This window comes from Grammomys surdaster, unplaced genomic scaffold (genome assembly GCF_004785775.1).
Source record: "Grammomys surdaster isolate TR1022 unplaced genomic scaffold, NIH_TR_1.0 182, whole genome shotgun sequence".
Classification (NCBI taxonomy): Eukaryota; Metazoa; Chordata; class Mammalia; order Rodentia; family Muridae; genus Grammomys; species Grammomys surdaster.
In genome coordinates, this window is record NW_021604627.1 from 725,059 (window position 1) to 750,545 (window position 25,487).

General features: G+C 41.0%; 1 protein-coding gene across 1 annotated transcript in view; it reads left to right on the forward strand.

Moving 5' to 3' along the window:
• Nucleotides 1–20,966, forward strand: part of Tspan7 (tetraspanin 7) — a 103,302-nt gene extending 82,336 nt beyond the window's left edge. Inside the window, exons 2-8 of the mRNA XM_028767811.1 lie at nucleotides 2,509–2,697; nucleotides 5,516–5,590; nucleotides 8,849–8,944; nucleotides 10,268–10,423; nucleotides 14,706–14,789; nucleotides 19,636–19,711; nucleotides 19,972–20,966. Of these exons, the coding sequence (XP_028623644.1) occupies nucleotides 2,509–2,697; nucleotides 5,516–5,590; nucleotides 8,849–8,944; nucleotides 10,268–10,423; nucleotides 14,706–14,789; nucleotides 19,636–19,704 (669 nt within the window). The 3' untranslated portion in view covers nucleotides 19,705–19,711; nucleotides 19,972–20,966. The remainder of the gene's footprint in view (nucleotides 1–2,508; nucleotides 2,698–5,515; nucleotides 5,591–8,848; nucleotides 8,945–10,267; nucleotides 10,424–14,705; nucleotides 14,790–19,635; nucleotides 19,712–19,971) is intronic.
• Nucleotides 20,967–25,487: the final 4,521 nt, after the last annotated feature.

A 25,487-nucleotide genomic window follows, 5' to 3' on the forward strand; every position in this document is an offset into this window, starting at 1 on the left:
TCTCTCTCTCTCTCTCTCTCTCTCTCTCTCTCTCTCTCTCTCTCTCTCTCTCTCTGAGTGTGTGTGTGTCTCTGTGTGTTGTGTGTGTGTGTTGTTTCATGCTTGTGTGTGTATGTACATGTGTGGTGCCACATGTCAGCTGTAATATGTATCATACCTAGGCCTTGCTCTTGCTGTTGAACATCTTAGAATTCAATCACTATGGAATTCTCTTTAGCTAATTTAAGGATACAAGGTTGGTGATAGGCATCTTATTATATGGGGACTTTACCCTTTCATATGGAAATTTGGCATACCATGTGTACAGCTATAGTAGGTTGGTCAGACCTCTGGTCTGTGCACTGACAGAGCAAGAAGGAATTGCATGGCTCTGGACTCCTGGGGAAAATCAGAATGGTGTAAGACTGGGAAGGAGCCTACCCAGTATTACCCAGTAGTAGAAACATGGTCTGTTTTCACCCCTGGTAACGTGACACTTGATTCTAGTGGGTAAAGATACTGTTAGATTTCTATTTGGCAGAGTATGGCAAAGGAAACTGTTCCGAGAAGATGCTTTTTTACAAATGACCACCAGGTGTCAGCAGAGGATGTGAAACTCTTGACAACATCTGTATTATTGGTTTTAATTCACTGAAGCCATTCATTCTCACTGACAAGAAGCCTCTGCTGGGCCCCTTCTCCTCACAATTAGTATCAAATGCTTTCTCCTCAAGTCTGCATCATTTCTTCCCTTTTTTTCTCATCTAACACTTAAATCTGGCATACACATTGATAGTTCTACAAAATAAGCTTTTAGGGCAAGACAGGGGAGTTACCATTACAAATCTCATAAACGTTTTACCAAAGTTCACGCAGAGACTAATTACGCAATGTGAAATGTTAAGGCTACCTTATACCTATGCCTTTTCTTTCAAAAAGCAATTTATCAAGCTCACACGTGTGTGTGTGTGTGTGTGTGTGTGTGTGTGTGTGTGTGTTGCTGTTTTTCTCTAGCTTCTCATCTTGCCTTTCATTTGGATAGACTGAGCAGAAATCTGAGATTTTTGTTTGTTTTTCGAGACAGGGTTTCTCTGTGTAGCCCTGGCTGTTCTGGAACTCACTCTGTAGACCAGGCTGGCCTCGAACTCAGAAATCCACCTGCCTCTGCCTCCCAAGTGTTAGGATTAAAGGCGTGTGCCACCACCGCCCGGTGAAATCTGAAATTTTTAATATGGAACATTGAGCTATAGGCTGGGACAAAACTGGGGAAGCACTTAATCCTAAGTTCCAAAAGGTAGCAATTTGAAAATGCTTATTTTTGAAGATGTCATCAAGCTGTAAGTGAATCAAAGGATGGAGCAACTATGGGATGGTGGGGACTCAAACCAACATATGGCTTCACCAGCCACAATTGCTAAGGCCTGGGATCCGCAGGGGATGGAGAGTGGGGCCTAACACACAGCCCTGAGCCCACTACCTAGGTAAGGGGCTGATAAATGCATAGGGCTAGCGTTTAGATATGTTATAAAGATTTCAATTGGAATGATTGATGATATTTGACAAATAGCATTATAAACATTACCAAGAGATATTCAGACTCTTCTGTTGTTTTATAATGAATAAGGTATTATAAGGCGGCACAGCAATGGGGATTCAAAACTGTCTAGAATATTTTCTTTATAGAGATTTTGATGAGAACAGACAAGAAGAATATCGTTATTCTTAAAATATTGTAAAGGATGGCCATAAAACCTATTCTACCCTTACATGCCATTGATGAAGGGAGCCAGCATTCTTCCTGGGGTCGTGCCTAGCTCAGTGTCAGAATGCCTCAGTGGAGGAATATCTCTCAGAAGTGTCTTATGATGTTCTTTAAGCAGCTTTTAAAAAATATCCTTTATTGACTTGATTTCCAACTTATATAAAAACTATGTACAGGATATGTAAGGGAAGGTATAATTTGCATACTATCAAAGTGCATTGGTTAGGTGACAGTTTTGGCTAATGCTCCCTGACATTTCTTGCTATTAAAGGCAAAGCCTTCAGCAAATACACCTTGCTTGTGGAAACTTGAATCTTAAACTGTAACCACATTGCTCTGTGTCTGTGGTGGTTTGAATGAAAATGGCCCCACAGGCCCATATATTTGAATGCTATGTTTGTACTCCTTCTGTCAGTGAACCTGGGGGAAGAATTAGGAGGTGTGGCCTTGTTGGAGGAGGTGTGTCATAGGGGGTAGGCTTTGAGGCTTCAAAATACCATCCCCTTTCCAGTTAGCTCTCCCTCTTTGCCTGTACTTCTGGATCAGGATATAGGCTCTTGGCTTCTGCTACAGCACTTTGCCTCCCTACTGTTTCCATGCTCCCCACCATGATGGACATGTACATGCAAACCCCCCAATAAACTCTTTTTGTATATAAGTTGCCTTTGTCATGGTCTCTCTCCACAGCAGTCAAAGAGGAACTAAGATAATGTCCATTCTCACCTCTTTTGCCAATAGTCTCATGTTCTCTTCTCTCCCTTTTGCAGATCACTGGGGTGATCCTGTTGGCTGTTGGAGTCTGGGGAAAGCTGACTTTGGGAACCTACATCTCCCTTATTGCTGAGAACTCCACAAACGCTCCCTATGTGCTCATTGGAACCGGCACCACCATTGTGGTTTTTGGCCTCTTTGGATGCTTTGCTACATGCCGTGGTAGTCCATGGATGCTGAAACTGGTGGGTACATCTCAGCATGATGCACTTTCTCAATTGTTTTTATAAAACAATAAATTTATGTGACAGTTAAATAGCCCTCCTCGAAGCTACAAAAAAAAGACTTTAATATTCATTGATTTTAATTTTACACTAGGCTCTTAACTAATCCACCCTTTAAACCTCCCAGTGGGAAAAACTACCCCAAACACAGCCTGGCACAGTAAACATAGTCCTAGCTTCCTGAGGTAAATTGGCAAAGCACTGGCCATTGATTCCAATGAACGATTAATGTCTTCTTGGCAAGATGCCCTGTGCCAGTCTCAAACTGGCTTAGAAATCCCTTGTGGGATGTGCTGTGCAGCTTTGGTGGACAAGGGAGCATTCTGAACATGAGCAGCCTTCCGTGTCCAAGATCCCATTGGAGCAGACCTCTCTTTCTCCTTAAATCTTGTCATGCAAGGATGTGTGTGCATGCTTTTTCTCTCCACTTGCACTGTCTTGCCCTGTGCTGTGGGAGTTGAAGCTCTTGCTCAGAGGGCTGATGCAATGACAATTAGCTTCCAGGGCCACGGAAGAGGCCTGTCTCTGATACTGCGGACAGAGCAATAATGCATCCCTAAAGGTAAGGGCAGGCTGCTGAAAGACCCTTACTGAGGTTTTAACTATCATTAGAATCTTATGGTATTCCTTCAGCTTTAACCTTAATAACGAAAAAAATCATTGACAATAACAATTTATCCTATAGGGAGGCCCAAAGAAGATGTCTGATCATAGAGTTAAATGTCCATTTTCCTACTTGCCTTCTGATAGTTTTCTTTCCATATAACTTTCTGGTGGATTGTAGGCTTGGTATAAGACTCTTCATGCTGGGCGGTGGTGGCGCTCGCCTTTAATCCCAGCACTTGGGAGGCAGAGGCAGGTGGATCTCTGAGTTCGAGAGTTCGAGGCCAGCCTGGTCTACAGAGTTCCAGGACAGCCAGAGCTACACAGAGAAACCCTGTCTCGAAAAACAAAACAAAACAAAACAAAACAAAAGACTCTTCATAGAGTAGTGCATGCTTCTGATCATATTCTCTATGAACTATACAGAGAAATTATGTAAATTGCATATAATTACCTCATGCTTAATATTTTACTGGCTGTGTGTTTATACAGAATTTCATCAACATTTAGAAAAATGGATATTTTAACCCAGTGCCTGCTTCTTTTAGCATATGTGTCAGTAAGAGGAGTTGTTTATGATCCCATACAAATGTATATATTTATAAGTCATGTGTACATATTATAGCTAAGTTATGCAGCATTGCGTAGTCCATCCACAGCATCATTTAAGGTCCTTGCAAATATTCAGAATGCCTATATTTTATTTTGAGACAAGAAGGCTATAATACATATGGCTTGTTGGTAAGGAGTTAATTCTTCTTCCTTTTGTCTTGTTTTTCAAAGTCAGAAAAATAGCAAAAAGCTTCATAACTCATAGGTGCCATGTAGTATCCTTGAACTCAGATATTTGCATGCATATGTACAGAGAGAAAGACAGTGACAGACACAGAGGGTGTGTATATGTTTCAAATTGGGAAGTACGAGTAGAATGAGATGAGAAACACTGGGATTATTGTTAGTAGTCTCGTGTGCTTGCTTTGTTAGAGGTTATAAATTCCATTAATTGTCCAGCCCAGAGGCAAGCATCTCCACATGAACCGGCTGAGGGTACCATGTTCAGAGATAGCCAGCAAAGTGAAGAAACACGTCATGCTGTACACACTCTGGCCTTTGACAACAGATGAGAAGATGCACTTCTGAATACAATGGGTCTGTAGTCATTTACTGTGAGGTGTGGCTAAAAAAAAAAAAAAGTGAAGAAGTTTGCCCAGAAGTAAAGCAGTAGCACAGCTCCACGTCCTGGCAACGCTCACACATACGAAGGGCTAACGCATATACATGTTCTTGGACCCTTATGCTTTCTAAAGTGGAACCACCACTGGCGGGTAGAAATTGGAAGTAGGAAGATCTGTGGCCAAGGGCAAAGAAGTCTTTCCAATAATTAGAACAATTACAAAATAGAACAGCCAGGACTAGGGTGGCAGCTCAGTGCTGAAGCACTGAAGTCCTTGGGTTCTATGCCCGGCATTAAAAAGAGGGTAAAAAGAAGATTCAATTTGCAGGTTCTAGCTCACCATTAAGAAGCTGGTCAAAAAGCCTCCTAGACAGGGCAGAAAAATGTCCTGTGAGAAGTCCAGAGCAAATACTTTTTTCTAGCTTAAATATTTTCAATTTGAAAGTAAAACACTTTGGAGTCATGACCCTTTGATGTTTCTCCTGATTGATCTGAGCTGATGGACATGGTATCAGTTGAGGTCTCCTTAGCATCCATACCCCAACATGTTTGTACATATTAAACTGACAGTTTTCTATATTGATACCCATGTGAAATTCCAACACGGGTATCTACATTTCTGAATTTGCTCTAGTGATAATAAGAACTTGTCTAGTTGCACTTAGCGGAAAGATGCTCACTCTAAAGAAGCACCCTCAGCTCTGTGTCTGTCTGTCTCTCTTCCCATCTCCTTTGGCCTCTCTATCCATGTGTCTGTGTCTGTGTCTGTGTGGGGGTATATATACACAAGCACAGGTACCCACAGAGGCCAGAGGCATTGGATGCCCTTGGACCAGGAACATCAGGCATTTGTGAGTCGCCTGACATTGGTGCTATGAACTGAACTTGGGCCCTCTATAAGAGCAGTCTTTGCTCTTAACTCTTGAGCCATCTTCCCAGCCCTGAAAAGTCCTCCTCTTTAATCCCACCTTGTGACTTTATCCTCATTCATTTCATTTTTAGTATGCCATGTTCCTGTCCCTGGTGTTCCTGGCTGAGCTTGTCGCTGGCATTTCTGGATTTGTGTTTCGTCATGAGGTGAGTATACCCAGGGTGGAAAGACAAAGAGTCTGTGTGACGAAGTGTTTTGGAAACGAATGGCGTGCGTGCATGCAGGCTAGCCAGGAACTTTTTACACCGTTCAGTGTTGATTCACTGTTGTCACTTGAGTTTTCTCTGTAACTCTTTCATAAAATGATTCTCCTCTCTGAAAACAGTGACATCTAATATGGATTAGACTCCTTTGAAAGTAGCTTTTTGCACAAAGCATTGCGTGCTGTTATAAGATTTCTGACACTAGAGGCAAGCTGAGCTAATTGTCTTGCCTGTAAATCCATTCTTATACCATATAAAGAGCAGGAAAACTGTAACAGATAGCTGTATGGTGGTGGCAAACCATAGACAGTAAATTCACTGAGGGGTTTTTGGCTCTGGCTCTTGAGTGCTGGTAGCATGTTCCAGGCTCAGTTTTTGTCCTGCTGAGTTATCTTCCCTGGGACCTTGGCTTGTGGATATTCCGTTCCTTTCCCCCATTGCCCTGATTTTGCCCTTGACTGTAGGTAGCATTCCAAATGTCAAAGCTAACTTCCAGAACCTGTTGCTCATGGATGCTGCCTCTAGTTAGACTGCCCATTCTTACAATGAGCTGGAGGGAAATGGGGTGAAGGTGGTGGCCTCAGCAGCCCTGCCGGAGGGCCTAAGTGTATGTGTGAAAACCAGAAGTCCTTTTGTCCCTTTTCATTATATTCATTAGGGATTGCAGTGTCACCCTGATTACAAAATAAAGGTTGACTTTGGCCAAGTGGTGAAACTCACTGGGTAACAATAAGTCACATTGATACCATTGGACCAGTGCTGTAAAGAAGCCTGCGTTGCCTTCAGGGCAGCCACAGTCTTCTTTCTTTCTTTCTTTCTTTCTTTCTTTCTTTCTTTCTTTCTTTCTTTTTTTCTTTTTTTTGCATAGAATATGAATTTTTTTAGCTATACACAATTTTATCCACATAAAATTGTATCTAACTGTACAGTGTCATATTTTTTATTGGATGTTTTATCTACATTTCATATGTTGTCCCCTTACCCCATCCCCCACCCACCCAGGAACCCCCTATTCCCTCACCCCTCCTCCTTCTTCTCTGTGGATGTAACCCCTGCCTACCCCCCCACTCCCACCTCCCCACCCTCAAAATTCCCACCCCCTGGGGCGTCCAGCCTTCACGAAGTCAAGAATCTCTTCTTCCACCTATGCCAAGCAGGGCCCTCCACTCTTACTTATTCAGCTGAAGCCCTGGATCCCTCTCTAAGTGCTCCCAGGCTGGTGGTTTAGACCCTGGGAGCTCTGGTTGGTTGGTATCGTTGCTCTCCTCATGGGACCACAAACCCTTTCAGCTCCAATGGCCTTCAATCCTCCATGGGGAACTGCATTATCAGTTCAATGGCTAGTTGTGAGCAGCTGCCTCTGAATATGTCAGACTCTTGAAGACCTCTGAGGAGACATCCATATCAGGCTCTTATCAGCATGCACTTCCTGACTTCCACATCAGCATCTACCTTTGGTGACTGCACAAGGGATGGATACTCAAGTGGAATGGTCTTCAGACGGCCCCTTCTTCAGTTTCTGTCCCTCACTTTGTCTCCATATTTGCTCCCTTGAGTATTTTGTTGCTCCTTCTAAGAAGAACTGAATCACCCCCACTTGGTCTTCCTTCTTTATGAGCTTCATGTGGCCTGTGAGTTGCATCTTGGGCATTTCAGGGTTCTGGGCTAATATCCAATAATCAGTGAGTGAATACCATGTGTGTTCTTTTGTGATTGGCTTACTTCACTCAGGATGATAATTTCTAGTTCCATCCATTTACCTAGGAAACTCTCGAATTCATTGTTTTTAATAGCTGAGTAATACTCCATTGTGTAAATATACCACATTTTTTGAATCCATTCCTCAGTTGAAGGACATCTGGGTTCTTTCCAGCTCCTGGCTATTATAAATAAGGCTGCTATGAACATAGTTGAGCATATGTCCTTGTTATATGTTCGAGCATCTTCTGGGTATATGCCTAGGAGTGGTATAGCTGGATCCTCAGGTAATGCTATGTCCAATTTTCTGAGGAACCGCCACACTGATTTCCAAAGTGGTTGCACCATGTTGCAGTCCCACCAACAATGGAGGAGTGTTCCTCTTTCTCCACACCCTCGCCAGCATCTACTATCACCTGAGTTCTTAATCTTAGCCATTCTGACTGGTGTGAGATGGAATCTCAGGGTTGTTTTGATTTGCATTTCCCTGACGACTAAGGATACTGAACATTTCTTAAGCCTATGCCCTCAGGGTGACACAAAGCCTATTCTCTATATAACACCCCAGCATGAGAGTTTAGAAGTGAAGTGAGGTGACAGACTTGGCTGTGCTAGCCACTCTGGCTTAGTACCTCACAGGTACTGTTTCTTTCTTTATCTCTTACAACTACCTGATGGACATTGCTTCTAGAATTTAGTAAGAAATATCCCTGATCGTGAGAGTTACCATATTTAGCTTGGAGCTTGCCACCAGATAATTACCACGTTCTGTTCTCCTAATTCAGTGGCATTGCATCAAGCAGACCTTAGTTTTACCATAAGCCGCATGGCCTAGTAGTATACCTAACACCTCACTTACCCCAGATTTCAAAGGGATGGAACTTGAAAATGATCCCAAGGGCAAATATGTTCACTGGCAAGGAGAAAGAGTTTCATTAACATTTTACTAACAAGAAAGCCCTTGTCCTTTAGTCTCTTTCATTTTGGCCTCAGTAATTACAGTTAAGTGAAAGATGGCTTTTGTCCCATTCTGCAGAGTAGAATAGAGGTCAGTTTGGGGCCAATACCTTAATCTTCGCATCACACCAGTGTCGGGTCTGTTACCATTCTGTCTCCATAAGTCAAAGAATGTTATAGAAAGGAAGCTTGCCGTGAATCAGTTAAAAGAAAAATAAAAAATTCATGCCTGGAGATTGGCCAGTCACCTTTATGCTATGTTCCTTTTAGAACCCACCTAGCTAGCCACTTGAGTGAGCCATCTGACAGGCCTGGTTCCCTCTAAATTGGTGATTGACACCAACTTTGTCTTTAAATTCCTCAGCTAGTTAAACCTTTGGTGAATTTTCTCAGCTCCTTTGTCTCAGAAAACAAGGCTTTCTCTCCCTAGCCACCATCAATTGAGAAAATTTCAGAAGAGATGGCGCTGGGGTGGAAATTGGTAGGAATCTGAGTCAGATTAGGCCACAGTGGACTGGATATCCATTCCCCCTTTATCTTCTGTAGATCAAGGATACCTTCCTGAGGACTTACACGGATGCCATGCAGAACTACAATGGCAATAATGAGAGGAGCCGGGCCGTGGACCATGTGCAGCGCAGCGTAAGTTTCATGGAAAGAGATGGGTGTGGAGCCTGCATATACAGTTCTGGGCTTAACGCTCTAGGCGTGGTGAGTAGATAGGTTAGACCAGTTGCATCTACTGTTGATTCTTCTTTGGTCCAGTTCTGTTTTCAAGAGTTAGTTCCAAGCATTTGCCCAGGCTTTGGTTTTCTAGGAAGTTAACATCAAGAAGACACACGCTCCCATGTGTCCTGTATTGGTAAGAGTGCTGAACATGCCAACAATACCCCATTTATCCTTAAAAGCTGGACCATTGGAAAGGAGGGAGTAGTGGATGTGTGTTGAGCTAGCTAACAGCTGATTCCTGAAGGCTGGCTATCTAGAATTGGGAACTCCAGGCTAGACAGAGAAGTCAGGTGACAAGCATCTACTTGGGGCAGTGTATTAAAGGTGGAAATGGACCAAAAGGAAACTGAGAATTTGTCAGATATAGTCTACAAAGGGAAGAATGATGTAATTATATTTGAGCTTCATAAAACTTAAAAAAATTAAAACTGTAAGATTTCAATTTTATTTTGATGACATTTCAGACTTTTTGGAAAGTCAAAACTGTATCCTCAGGTTTTACCAACCAGTAACATTTTTGTCTCATTTGCTTTCATATTCCCTATGTGAGATATCAGAAAACTTTTTATCAAGAGGAGAAATAGAAAATATTTTAGGCTATGGTGAGGGTCTTATACTCTGTGTCACAACCAACTGTGCTACCATAGCACAAACAGAGCCATGGGCAATAGGCAATACATAAACCAATGGCAAGCACCTTTATGAAACCAAGCAGGCTATAGTTTACCAATAGCAGCTTTCTATCCCACATAGAAATCATTTTCTCTTAAGCTATTTATTTACTTATTATTGTAGGTCCAGTGGAGCACTTTTAGAATCCATTAATTGCCTTCTGGGTGTAATTAACATGTGCATCAGCGTATTTAATAGCACTCTTAAATGATTGAGATATTTAGCAAGGTCAGAGACATAGTACTCTACTTGTGGAGGTAGTAAAAAAGACAGTGTAATGTGGCTTCAACTTTCTTGTCAGAGTTCAAATGGATACCAAAGATGATTGATAGTAGAGGGTAAGTTGATTTTTCCACACCAAAGATACATATGCTATATTGGGAACCTGGCTGATGTAGAGCCCCGACTTGTCCTCCTGCGTCTGCTTTCTGAGTTCTGGGATTAAAGGGGTGTGCCACCACTGCCTGGCTTGATGTTTTTCTCATAGAAGCCTCAGGGCAAGAAGTGAAGAGGTCACAGCATCTGCTCAACCACTCTTGAATTCTTTTATTTTCTTGTTAACAGCTGAGCTGCTGTGGCGTGCAGAACTACACCAACTGGAGCAGCAGCCCCTATTTCCTGGATCACGGCATCCCTCCCAGCTGCTGCATGAACGAAACTGACTGTAATCCCTTGGATCTGCACAATCTGACTGTGGCTGCCACCAAAGTTAACCAGAAGGTACCTCTTTCTCCCAGCCCTAATGGGACAGACAGGTGCTGTGTGTTCGGGAGGATTTTGTTACTTTTGTGAAATTAAGACAAATAGATTAGAAAAGGTAGTCTCCGAGGGAGTTGAGCTTTTTCCTTTGTGGTGTTTGCTCGCCTAGGAGAAGCCCTTGAGGCTGCTCACTTCTGAAAGAGGCAGCTCTGCCTCCAATTGGTCTCTTGTGGTTCTCCCACAGCAAACCTCCACCAGGCACAGCTATGTAGGTTTAGCAAATGGTTCCTATTAACCTTGATGCCTGTGTCAGACAGAGTGTATTTTCTTTTTTTCTTTCTGGGTGCCTTTCTTCTACTTAATATACCATCGCAACATGAGATTATTCACAGCTGGGTGCCAGTCTTTGGCAGGAATAAGGGAGTAGAGTTGACAGACAGCATCTGCTTCCGCTAGGAGGGTGGCCTTTATTTTAGGGAGTTCACTGATATAGGAAAAGAAATGAACAACTCCAATTCAACTCACTGTCAACATATGGATTCCCAAAAAGGAGAGCAGAAAAATGGTGGTGGAAGGTGATATAGACAGGAGTTCACAGGGAGAAAGGGAGAATGAACTTCCAGTAGTCAGAGAGAAGAGAAATCAGTCCTGTATTACGCTTTACAGAGAATACAATGAAGACATGTTACAGCTGTGTGCGACAGCTGTGCATGGATGCTCTCAACATTCTTAAACACTTAAAGAAATGTTCTATATAAACTATGATTTGAGAAACAAAGGAGCAGAGTATACTATTGAATTTGTCTTTAGCTCTCCAGACATGGGGCAAATTTTCTTCTCTCACCAAGAAAACATTCCATTCTATTCTATTCTATTCTTCTAATATCTTCCCAGTTCTGTATTATACGAGCCATGTACTGAATAATTCATAGAGAGATGATAGCCGTTCTCTCAGGATTAGACTAACTGTTATGAGGTCATTTCTGTATTTTACCCATTTTCTATTGGGATCTCTAACGGTGAGTGCTTTGGTTCATGTGGCTGGTAGAAGCAACACCCATCGAATTTTGGTAAAAAAGAAAAAATTTTTTTCACATAAACTTTCTCTTTTAGGAAATTTAAGGACCCAGAAATCTGAATTCAGAGACTAGAGACAGTTTAAATTCTGAATCAGGCATTTGTTGATTGTAGGATCTTGTTAAAGTTACTTAACCTTTCTCAGGGTTTGTTTTTCTCATATGTAAAACATAGATAATAATAGTTCTTGCACTTTAGAATTAATTTGAGGGGGCTAGAGAGATGGCTCAGGGATTAAGAGCACTGACCACTCTTCCTAAAGGTTCAATTCACAGCACCCACATGGTGGTTCACAATCATCTGTAATGGGATCAGATTTCCTCTTCTGGCTGTGTCTGAATTCAGATTGCACATATACATACAAATAAATTTAAAAAAAGAATTAATATGAGGAATAAATGAAATAAATTAAAGCATAATGTCAGGCACAGACCACAGACACTATAAGTATTAACTGCAATGCAAATGTAACCTCAGCAATGTTCCTAGAAATGATGCAGTAGATCCTTATAGGGAATAGCTTTTATTAGCATCTGAAAAAATGATTGGGGACCAGAGAGATGGCTCAGAGGTTAAGAGAACTTGTTCCTCTGGCATAGGACAGGAATTCAGTTCCCAACACTGAGGCTGGCTGGCTCATAACTACCTATAACTCCAGCTCCAGTGAATCTGACCCCCTCTTCTGGACTCCACAGGCACATGCACGTGTGAATACTCACATAAAGGCACACACAACGTACACATCAATGTGTTGTGCTCATTTGGTGTTTTGAACCCTACCCTGTGATAATACAGAAAGATGAAGTTTGACTTTTACTCGGTAACCTGGGGAACCTACATTATACAGATTTGGGGTGGAGAACAGGTAAGAGGAAGTGTGAACCGTTACACAGGGGATTGATTGTTGAGTTTGGGGCACAGGATTTATTTTTCTTTTGCTGGCAAGATGATGAATTGCTTGCAGGTCCGTTTAGCTGATTGCACTGGCTGAGCCCCTACCATAGGAATTTCTTGCTGAGTTTCTAAGAACAGAGGAAGAAGGACTGACCCTGCTTGGCAGCTACAGAGATGCCTTTAGAACCTTTCTGGAACTTGCCTTCTCTTCCAAATAGTTAAAGACTGACATTTGCAAACACTTTTCCACTGTTGATTTAGACACACCAAGAGGGTAAGGGAATTAACTGCTCTGTTTCCCGGTGTTTCCTAGGATACCTAGCATGTCTCTAGAATTATCTCATGCTTGACAACCAGGCTTTCATATTAGGAAATTGAGAGAGATGGTTGTGGGTAGATAAGATCGTGCTTTAGTGCACGACTTAAGGATGAATGCAAACATGACCTGTAGTTGTAGTACCAATGCAATTCTTGTATCTACAGAGATGTGCAGAAACGTGGACAGTAGGCTTTAGGGCTGAATGATGAATAATAGAGAAAATAAATTCAGGGATGGAAAACATTTTCTTTTAAAATCATTCTCATCTCCCCCTTTTTATTTACTCTATTATTGATAGGATGTATTTTTTCCTTTCTTATTTGTAGTAAATCTAGCTAACTATTTATTTTACAGAAGAATACTTCTCAATCTTTAATGGACAAATGAAATACCTTTAGAGCTTGTTAAAAGTACATTCAAATTCACCAAAAAATATATTAAAAAGGAAAGTTCCAAGCACATTACAGATGTTGGTTCCACAAGTCTTGGCTAGAACCTCCAGTTTGGCCTTTCTCACAAGTTCTATGCTGCTCATGCAAAAACTACACACTGTGTACAGGGAGAACTATTTCTGCCACAGGTGAACTCCTGCCAGGCCATTACTTGTGTTTGTGATTTCTCTTCCTGGTTGACATGAGCATATCAAAACTAAAGTTACTCTTAAAATGTCCAAAAATGACGCCAAGATGTGGCTCAGTCATAGAGAGCTTCCCTAGTATATGTGAAACCCTGTGTTCCAGGCCTCTCACGGGAGAAACACAAACAAAACTCCTCCCCCTAAAAGAGCAGCACTCATACTTGTAGAAACACATACTTGGTTTGAGTGCAGAATTAAAGTCACAACGAGGGGCAAGCAGAAAAATCTCTGCCAACTAGTTTGCAGAACAAGAAAATGGCCCCTGTTGCTTCTCTCTGTTGGGATTCTCAGGCCTGGGTTTTTATATGTTGGGTCAATGTAATGCTGAGGATTTGAAGCTCATTCTCCCACTTGGCCATCACTATGGGGCAAAGAGCCGTGATGATGGCCAGCTTAGAGAAACACCATTTGGGAACGTGTTCGAGTAGCTGCCTGTCTTCCTACCTATCGAAGCCTTTCTAAGTCACATGTTTCTCTCCTGCTTCCTTTTTGGAAAGTACTGTGATGTATCATATCCTTAGCAAAAGTGAGATTAGCAAGCTTCTACTGGAAAGAAACACATAGTACAAGTCACCCATGAGCCAGCATGCACTTACCTTCATATTTATATCAGATAGGAAGGAGTAAATTACATGGAAGCTGTATTATAGCACTGCTCCAAGTTAATGCATCCTCTCTCTGTAAAGATACTGTGAAGATGATTTAGAGCCCATGGTATTAGCAGAATTTTCACACACTATGAACTTGGTGAAACAAAATTGGAGTTTAAAAATGAAAGACAGTGGGAGCAGTTGTTGTGGTTGTTCAGATCTAATTATGACTTAAAATGACTGTCCAGGTAAACTAAAATTACTTTGATTCTGTTCATTTAATGTCTTTATTTTTTTACACAATTTGTATATTCAAGTTGGAGTCCTTTACTGGGAAAGGCTATGTATTCTTTGCTGAATACGTCAACTCAGAAATAGGTTGATTTGGTTAGTTCCATGTAAATATACATTTAAACACACACATATGCATCCTCACATGCACACACTCACACTTCTAGTCCTGATGTTTGATCTAAAAATAAGGGATTTACTAGTAACAGTCAGCTTTTGCCTTTCTTTGTGTTGTGGGGAATACAAAAGAAGTAGGTGTTTGTTCCTGGACTAGGTTGGTAAAATAAAGTCTACCTCATCAACAAGTTAATTTTAGTGTTAATGTATATTAATCATAATATTAGAGAAATATATTAATTATATTATTAGGGAAAGTGTCCTGTGTGGTTTCATTTTACTACCCTCTATACTTCTTTTGAATGTTTGAATTATTTGGCTTGATGGTTGGTTGGTTGGTTGGTGGGTGGGTTTCACTTACCAATATTTTCTTTTTAGGGCTGCTATGATCTGGTGACCAGTTTTATGGAGACTAACATGGGGATCATTGCTGGAGTGGCATTTGGAATTGCGTTCTCCCAGGTACTGAAATGATTGTGCCTAGTCTAGCCCCACCCAGCCTCCCACCCTGGTTGGCCTCCCTGGCCTCCAGTTTCGAGCCTATCTTTCTGTGCTCTGGGGAAGGTTGATAGATGAGGTCAGAGATCCTTGCTCATTAGGTCTTGGGTCATCTGTTTATTGATTTTTCTTTTTCAACTTAAATGAAGTTTTTCTGTCAAGGGAATATCGGTTACAGTTCAACTAATGACTACCTCCAGTAAAACAACTTGCTTCTTCACAGGTCAAATGGAGGGTAACAGAAGAAGGTGCTGGCTTTGTTGGGACTTAAACAACTCTAAACGTTAACTGGCGGGTCTGGATTTGAGGGAGGCTCTTTCCTGGTTGATCTCTCTCTCTCTCTCTCTCTCTCTCTCCCTCCCTCCCTCCCTCCCTCCCTCTGGTTCTTTCTTAGTTTCTGTTATGTATGGGCACTAACAGTCTTCATCTTGTGACCATTACTTTAATTTTTGGATTTGAATATTGTTTCTGAAGAGGAAACTTAATTCTTTCTGTATTAAACTGTCCGTCTCTTTATCTCCATTCACCTTTTACAAACCATTGGGAGATATAATTGTGCCAATTAAGTAAGCTAAAGGTATTAAAGGATACAGCACACTTAAACTAAACCTAAAATTTAGCCTGCTTATAGCTGGTAAGGTCCTATTTTACAGGCTTCTGATTTTGGGGGCAAATGGTATATCCTTGTTATATTAGTGAACAAGTACAAGAACTGATGTGTGTACTTAGCAGCTTAACAAAAATTTTAGGTTTCACTCAGATTTTTTTTCAAACTAACAGATCATTTTTCATAGAAAGCTCAGTTGATATGTCAGTAATAGCTCCAAAGTTCCATTTCTGTAGAGGTCATCTCAAAGGCTAACTGACTCCCTCCCCATCTGTTGTTCTGCTCAGCAATGCAAATGCAGTTTTGCTTTATTCCAGCTTGTTCCTGAGGTGTTTTTATTGAAATATAAACTTCAAATGAAAGTTCCTAAATTATAACCTTGTAGTTTAGTAGGTTATTACTTATGTGGCCCTTGTTTAGATCAGGGAATAGATCCTTCACTTGATAGTGTGTATCTCTGTCAAGCAGGGTTTAATATTAGAGACAGTGAAATGCTTTCTTCCGGGTAGTTATCAAAACTTGTGTGACATGTCATCTCCCTAGAGCATGTGAAGTCAGTCACTGTGAGTATCTCTTGTGTTGCAGTTTTAAAATTATCCTTAAACAGACTTCATTGCTTTCTCCATCATGAACTAACCCCCCCCCACACACACACACACACATGCCAACACAGACAAATCCTAATCGGGTCACAAACAGTGCAATTAACTCAGTCTCCAGAGACATTTGAAAGGCAGTTACTGCCCTGACCTTTCTCCCAATTGCTGCAACACTTCAGTAATAATACTTAGCAACATCTCTGTAATGGCCTAGGGACACTTTTGAAGATCCCACACCTTGTGACTGATGCAAATGTATAGGATACACAGGACAACCTTGAGTACATAGTTTCCTCAACACAGGCTGTTAAAAACAGATGTATGGAAGTATGGTTGGCACTTGGCTACATGTACACACATACACACCTCTGAAGTCTTCCTCCATGGCTTCCCTAGAGAAATAAAGCAACACATTGCAATATAATACATGAGGAGAATACCTCAGCAAGCCTGAGGTCTGATAGATGAAGCTTCTCATCTAAGAATATGCTTGTGTAGTCATGGGTAGGTATGTGAAAGGGTAGGAAGAGCTTGAGGGTTTTTTGGTTGGTTGGTTGGTTGGTTGGTTGGTTTTCTCGGTTTGGTTTTGTTTACAAAATTCATTCAGATATTGTAGAGCCGAACATCAAAGATAGTAGTTGATATGAATGGAAGTAGTCTGCCTTGGCTGTCCTACAGTAGAGCAGGCTTCTTCTTTTCCTCACTCTCTGTGTCCCTTTCTCCCTTTCATTTTTCCTCATCTACTTTACATCTTCTTGCCCTCTCCCCACACACTGTTGTGAGAGACTAGCATTCTGCCCACCTATTGTGTCAGACAGTAAAGGTGGTATAAAGGTGCAAGGCAAACTATGCTGAGTCCAGTTTTCTTCATTGAAGAAACTCGGTTCTCGCAAACACCATGTCCCTTCTTAGGTAAGCTGGCTTAGAGCCCTTGTTTGGATGGCAGCGTTTGATCTGGCGCCCCCTAGCGCTCCTGTTGCCTTTGTCCTCTAAAGGAAAAGCCGGTTAGGCTGAGCTTGCTGAGCAAGCATATCTGGCTTTCCCACTAAGTAAGAAGTTGAGTGTGCGCTGATGGGATGTCCCTCTCCTTTTCTTCGGGAAGAGACAATCTCGCTGTTTATCACAGACTCTCCTGGAACTCCTTGTGTAACTGAGGCTAAACTCAATTTGAGGAATTCCCTATGCCTGAGCTACCATACCTGTTGCAGTTACCGTCTTCAAGAGGGAGCTTGGGCAGGAAGAGGGGAGGGGATAAGGACAGAGGATGGGCGGGAAAAAGCAAGGGAAAGTTGCTAGATGTGCATTCCGTATTCTCTACCTTTCCATTTCTCCTCCTTCTCTCCCTTCTTCTCCCTCTTCTTTCTTTATTAGGAAAGAGATTAAGTCCCGTAATTCAAAGACGAAAGAAATTTACCAAAAAATACAGAACCCATTCCTACAAATTCACCTCTTGACCTCCCACTTCCTTCCATGACTGTCCTTAGGGCCCAGAATCTGATGGGATGATTTGTTCTGTCCAATAATTCTTTAGTAGAGCCTTAAAAGGGCCTATTTCCCTTTTCAATATACAGGGCAGAACAAGTTAGGGCTGTTCTCAGATATGAAAGTGGCTGCAACATAAATCTTTGGACCTGTATAGTTTGCGGAAGATGGTTGAACCTATCAAACCCATTTTATTATCTGGAAAGTTGAAATTAAAATATTACAAAGAGTTGTAAAAACAATCAACATTTTATTATACTGGAGTTTGTTATATACATTCAATTTCAATGTTTATTTATTTATGAGTAGGATATAATTTTCACACTGTGAAATATATTCTGAATTTGCTGATCTTGGAAAATAACAGTCTCTTAGAATCAGGCATGTTGTAAGTTTAAAAGTTCTTGCACTCCTGGAGGGATCTAGGTTCTCAGTTGGCAACATAATCTGCACGTTACCGCCATGATACCTTTGGGCACTCTGCAGTAAATGCATGACAATGTGTATTGTGTGGCAGCAAGTGACAGAGGACACAGCTTCCATAGGTTCTAATAAGATAATGAGTGCTTTATGCCTGACAGGGGTTAGTGTTTGCACATTTCACAGCATAGTTTAAGGTTTTTTTTTTTAAGCTAAGAGGCGGGGACTGGAGGCTGCAAGGTGAGTTAAGAGGCAGGTGTTCCTGAGCAACAGATGAGACACGAATGGCCACAAGTCTCTCACCTGTTGATGAGGGTGATGAGGTAGACTGGCAAAGTAATTCTCCCCTCTGCTTGTGTGCTGAACTGTACCTCAGTGTGGCTGGTTCACAGGTAGGTGGTGGGACCTGAAAACACTCATTTCTGATAAAATCACAGGTGAAGAGTTGCTATTATTGTCCTGTACTAGACTATCTTTAAGGTCCCTATTATCTATAAAACAACAAAACATAGCCAGTTTCTTAAAGGCACCATTAGCCAAAGGAAAATGGCCACTGGACTCAAGTTTACCATTGAGCACCTCTCCAAAGAATGCTTATCCTCTGAGTTTATAAAACTATTGGTTATTGGGTTGGGCAGTGGTGGCGCACGCCTTTAATCCCAGCACTTGGGAGGCAAAGGAACGTGGATTTCTGAGTTCAAGTCCAGCCTGGTCTACAGAGTGAGTTCCAGGACAGCCAGGACTATGCAGAGAAACCCTGTCTCGAAAAACCAAAAAATAAAAAATTAAAAAATTAAAACTATTGGTTATTAATGAAGGAAGAAAGACATGACTGAGGGGGTCGCGATACTGTCACAATTATTTCTCATCAGATTCACCTGTGCCACAGGCTAATCCAAGGCCCAAAGAAGGGTAGGAAACAGAGTGCTCTATGGAAGTGGTGGGGCAAACTGGGAGGAGTTTTTGTGTGGCCCCTGAAAAACCTAGAAGTGGGCCCTGAATGTATGTGGGCCTGTTTAGGCCTGTGATAGCGACATGACTGAGAGAGAGAGAATTTAAAGCTCTGCTTTTCCAGTCTCCTTTCCCTACCCACCTCTTATAAGTGATGACTTTATTATCTTACCGGCAACTGGACCCAGTCAAGAATAATACCTCTATTCTTGTCTCAAGGAAAGAACCACTAATCTGTCAGCCAAGTATAACCAGAGTATCACACTGTGTTGAAAAGTCTTCCAAATATATCTAGCCTTCCAAATAGTTCAAAGCCTTTCAGTTAATATCATACCAATTTCATGTCATTTAATTATTTCTTGCATTAATCTCACAGCACGACTATATTTTAATACATGTTGGTATCAGGTTGTTCTGAAATGGCCAGAGTGAGCTACTTCTGGACCTTGTAGCCAATTTTAGAACTTCCTATTGGTCCCATAGCAGTACTTAGACTAGCTCACACTCTGATCCCATAATTCAAATCTGATTTGTGCTTCGGTCCTGACCTTTGCCCTTTCAAAATGAGAAAACCTCTATTTACTAAAAGTCATGTCTGGGTATACACATGTATCAGGACACCTCTTTGTGTCGATGGATAGATGCAGTTGTTATGTTATCAAAGCTTAGGTTCCAGTACTTCTGGAGTTGAAAGCAGGGACGGCTTTGTGACTTGAGATTCTTCTTTTACACTTGTTCTCCTTGGTAACAGTTGATTGGCATGCTGCTGGCCTGCTGTCTGTCCCGGTTCATCACTGCCAATCAGTATGAGATGGTGTAAAGAGAAGGTGAGTGTGGGGTGGGGGTCTGGGAATTTTCCCCTTGAGTGCCCATACTCCCCTTGAAGTGGACAGGAAGAGTGCCGAGCCACTGAACTGCCCAGTGGTGTTGTCCATGTGTAGAAACCTCATATCCGTATGCTGGGGAGGAGGTGGAGGGGATACCACTGGGACAACCTGAGAGCACTTGCTCTTCACTTTGCACTTTTTTGGGCAGGCTGGTAGAGATGGTGAATCCCTCACATGGCTTCTCTTTCTCTTTCTCTTAGTCTTTCAAGAACTTTGGAATAAGAGGCCTGTTTTAAAAAAGGATCTGCCGCAATCTCTGAAAGACTTCCAAAGAACGTTAGAGCACAGTACATACCATCCTTGCCCTGCTCCCACCACCCTTCCCCCTATGTGCAACTGACACTCCTACCCAGTCGATGCTCTACCTTTCAGCCCACGTCATGCGTAGTGTCCATCTTGTGAAGCCCTGTTGTGCCACACAGTGTAGCCAGGTCCCCTGCAGCTAGTCATAGTGAACCCCACCCTAAGGCCCTGTGAGTGCCAGCTCCCTCACATGTACTTGGTCCAACTGTAGGTGACTGGTTATCACATCCTTACTGGCCCCTGTGGCCCTGCATGTAGTAGGGGAGGCTTCAGTCAGCCCCTCGCTGTGGTCCAAGAATGCCACACACCTTTCCGTAGATATGCAGATGGTAATTATCTTTTCTTTTGACTTAATCTGATTTGGTTCCGTTTTCCCTTTCCTGGGATTCTTTCCTACCTTCTTAGGGCTGTCTAGCACATGAGAGGAGACACAGTAGGAGAGGTATTCACCAAGAGAAAACAGCATGTGGCGTGCATGGCAGAAAGTGCTGTTACGCATTAGCTGGCCCCCTTGTTCATTGTTCCAAGAGGTGGGTGTGTAGAGACAACTTAATGTAGGATTTCCTCTCGGATGAAACCTGTATAATCCTGTTAAAAGGTTGTGTTGTTACTTCCCTGGAAGGCAAAGATACTACTTTTGATTTGCCCCAACTAATTACTATTATTTTACTTTTTCTTTCCATACGTTTTTTTTTTTTTTCTGGAATTGACATTATAGACTGTGAGGACCTCATCAGATCAATTTCAAAGTGAGTGTGGAAGGGAAACGCAAGTCAACATATTTTTAAAAGATCTTAAAAATAATGCCTCTGTCTAGCATGCCAACAAGAATGCATTGATATTGTGAACATTTGTGACACATGTATTAATAAATAGAGCAACTACAAATGGCTGTGCTGTAGTTCTCTTCTCTGAGTGTGACTACAATCTTCAAACACATGTTCTCACTCTATCCTGCTCTCCAGGGGTTGGGAAACAGCCCTATCTTATATATGGACGCAGCTGGCTCCATGTATTCCCACCTAAACAAAATACTGGACGATTGGTTTGTTTTAAAATCATGGATATTTCAGAAACTTGAATCACTTGTCATGAACACGATAGACTGTTGGCTGCAGAGTTCCAGCTTCATAGTACTCTGTGCCTCTGAAATTCATGAAAGAAATACAAAGGTATCCGCAGAGTTTTTTAAGTCTCGATTTAATTTTAAAATGAGATGAGTATCTGTTATTTCTTTCATCATTTCTATGAACATATAGTCTTCCATCTTTCCTTTTTTTCCTCTGGTTCAGATTGAGTATAAATGATCTAAAGAACAACTCAATGACCCAGTGTCCTAATCTGTATTAAAGTATGAGATGCTTACATTTGATGGAAATTTAATTCTTAACAATAGGTATAGTAGGATGAATTATCTATAGTCATTGTTTCATCACCAATTCCTACTGGCACGTGCCACCACAAATGGCACCAATCCTTGCGTTTTGAGGAGCCATCAAAAAGAGAAATATCAGTAAAAGTATAAATTGATCAGTCACCAAAGCAGTGGATCTGAAAGGGCCCATTCTTTGTAGAACAGCGAGGAATTAGGGCAGCAATGACTTTCCAGGGACGTACATTAATGAATCTGAACTCTATACACAGAAAATCATACAAGATGTACAAAATAACATTCCCAAAGCATTCAGATATCCCCTCTCCAGAGGTCAGTTTCTTAGAAAAGTGCAGAGTTGTTTTGGGAAACATGTGTCACTCAAAACTTTTTCAATATTTCATTTTTAAGTTTAAGTTTATTTTTAAGTCTGCACTACATAGTTTTAATATGAAACATTTGGACTAAGATTGGTTTTACCTGAAACCTTTAAAGGATTTGCATTTCAATTCTGCATAACTTTTATACAATGCACATTCCTCCTGTAAGTAAAATTTAAAAGACACAATTTTCCATACCTTCCTTGAATCTTTAGAAATAAAACAATGTACAATTGGCTGAATGTACAACTTAAACTTATACATAGTAGAAGCCAGTATACAAAATATTCTTGGCACTCCTGATGTTTCCTCTTTGCTGTTAGCAACCATACCCCACCTCCTCACCTAGGAGCAGTCACTGTTCTGTAGTCCTATTATCGAAGATTTACCTTGTGTATTCTTAAACTTCCTACCAATAGATCTGTGTACATGGACTGTTTCAACTACATTGCCTCATCCTCGTTGTCATATAGGCTTCCACTCTATTAATATGGTACAACCTCTTTCAGGTTTGGGATAATATGAATGGAGCTGAAATAAACACTATTGGGACGTCCTTTTATGACCATAAACACATGTGCAGAATTACTTGAAAATAATACATGCTCCAAATTAGAAGGCACTGCTTAATGTTTTCCCCCAAATAGATGTAATAATGTATAATCCCACCAGCAGTACAAAGAGCTGTCTAGCTGTGTTGCCTCACTAGCACTTACTATTCTTAATGTTTGATTTTATCCATCCAGTGGATGTATAGTGGAGTCTTATTTTAACTTGTCTTCTTTATGTGACTAACAGTATCAAATACTTATTTTATTCCCATAAGCCATTTGAATATCTCCTTGTCAGGTGTTTGTGTATTTTTTCATTGTCTACTATTCAGCCATCTTCATTGATTTGTAGTAATCTTTATGTATTCTAGATACAAGTCCTCTCTTGTGTGGGAAATCTGTTCACACTTGGGACTTCTTATCCATGAACAGTGAGTTCTTGATGATAATTCTCAAGAGAGGTTAAGCAGTAATGCAGATAGTCCAAGAAAACAGAAGGTCTTTCTCCGTAGTAAGAACAGAACATTATTCCACACTGCTGATTGATTTTAGATGAAACTTGGCCTTTTCGTTGTTGTGTGCTTATTCTGATGAAATTAGATTTTCCCCCTTGATACACAAAGACTTAGCTCTGGCAGGAAGATATAAGTTCTATTTTTTTTTTGAGGTCTGCTGTGCACCCTAATGGGTATAATGTTTGTTTCACATGTATCAAACAGTACATATACTCTCTGCGTGTTGTGTGCAAAGTTAGGACAAGCCTGTTACTACATCCACATAGTAAATTTTATAAATCTTAACATAGTCCATGTCCTTATGAAGAGTTCACCTGTTTAATACATTTCTGTGAATGTATAGTAAAAATCCCCACTAAGAGTGTGTATTTTGTCACAATTTGCTTTATTTTTAAGCTACACTGTTATGGATGCCCAAGTTTAATATCTCCTTGGTGAGATGGCTTTCTTTTACCACTGGTCATGGTTTCTTTCTCATGTTCACCTTATTTGAAATTACAGTTGTCCTGTTCACTTTCTTTTAGCTAGTATTTGCCAAAAGAATTGTTCTTTATCCCTCTATTTTTAGGTTTTTTTTTTTCTGTGTAGTTCAGGTGTGCTTCTCACCTAGTCTATGACCACATCTTTAGGTCAGTCTGAGGTAGCCTTAATTGACAGCTGAGTCTGGTTGTGAGCTATTGTTACTGACACAGTTGACTTTCTTTCTACCACGGTACTTTTTTTCTGACATCGTTTATCTTTCTCTTTCTCTTCTGTTCAGTTGTGCTGTCATCCTATTTCATTTTTGCAAGCCTATGCATTACATTTATAAGATATATTTATTTGCACTTCAGTGGCTAACATTAATTTCTTAACAGGGATATTTAAAATTTGCATTTCCTTAACTAGCAAAGGGGACATGTGACAGAAACGAACACTACAGAATTCTAGAGTTAAAGCCATACAAATAAGACTCGAGAACTGCAGAATCTCCCGCTTCCTCCAAAACAATGCCAAGATGGTGGATGGTTTTGATTCGAATCACCTATCACAGGCATGGTTTTGTTGCCTGACATTTTTTTTCTACAATTGTTCCAAATTAATCCTATTAGTGGCTTTATAGTTTAAGTTTTCCTACATGAGTATCCATCTCATCTTCCTCATTGCTTCTTGTGTCTCTATCCTTTGGGGCTCAGGGCTGTGTCTGATAAATGGCATTGAGAGTTCTTGCTCCTCCTGTGAAAGATTGAAGTTTGGTTCCCAGCACCCAGGTCAGGCAGCTAACAAGCAACTAAGGTTCCAGGAGATCCAGCGCACTCTCCTGGCCTCTTCAGGCGATTATCAAATGAAGGGTTGGGTCATTGTCTTAGTGTTAAGTGCACATACTGTGTGCACTTAAAGAGGATCAGAGTTTGATTCCTAGGACCCCTATCATGCTTACAACCAACAATAACTCCAGCTCTGAGAATCCAGTGCTCTTTACTTTCCACCACAAGTACACACACAGACACAGACACAGACACACACACACACACACACACACACATACATACTGGGTGTTCACATGATTAGAAATTTCATTCTGGCTTGGTTTCACCTTTTGATGCCTAGAACAAAAATGGCTGAGTCCAAAACAATGGCCTGCTTTAGGTTTTATTTATCAGTTCATGTTGAATAATTCAACAGATTTGTATCCAACATGTGAAGTTCTGCCTGTATAGAGAGTTCCATCTTTCTTCAGGTTGTCTCGTTACCAGGACCTATTATTTACATTGTTTTCAATGTGTCACAGTCTGCTTTCTGCTTTCCCAGATTGTTTCTCATGTAATTTCACTGACATCTTTTAATAATGTTGTTGAGGACAAAGATCTAACAGTGCTTTTATATCCCTACATTGACACACAGAACTTAACACTTTGGGGGTTCTAAGATTCCTTTCTGAACAATGAGTGAATGTATGCCAAAGCTTTAGCTGTATGCCAGAAGCTTAAGTTCTCTTGCCCTAATAAAATATTATAAGAGTTGCCTTGATCGTGGTATCTGTTCACAGCAGTAAACCCCTAAGACAATATACATTGCTGTTTTACCTGCATGTATGTCTGTGTAATGGTATTGGATCCCCTGGAACTGGAGTTACAGACAGTTATGAGCTGTCATGTGGGTGCTGGGAATTGAACTCATAACCTCTGAAAGAGGTTATATTATTAACTTATTTAATAATATAATATATTAGTAGTCTTATGTGATACAGTCAAATAAATGTTGGAGTCATTTTATCTGTAATACCTTATGTAAAAAGGCCATTGAGAAGCTGGTCAATGATGTCAAAAGTACTTTCTAGAATAGTAAGGGTCATCTTTGACTTGAAGGAATTTCTGACAGTCTCATACAGGTTTGTGTTAAGGAGAAAAATAGTTTTCTTCCTTAAACAGGGAGTTCCTGAGGATCAAGCCTTGGTCATCATCTCAGTCCTCCCCTCCTGGGCAGTTTTATCCATCCAGGTTGCTTTAATCACTATGTAGATGGCAGTGTCTTTCATTTTCAGTTATCCAACTCACAGTCTTGCAAACTGCAGATGTGTATAGTTTAGCGGCTAAAAGACACAACTCAGAAAAA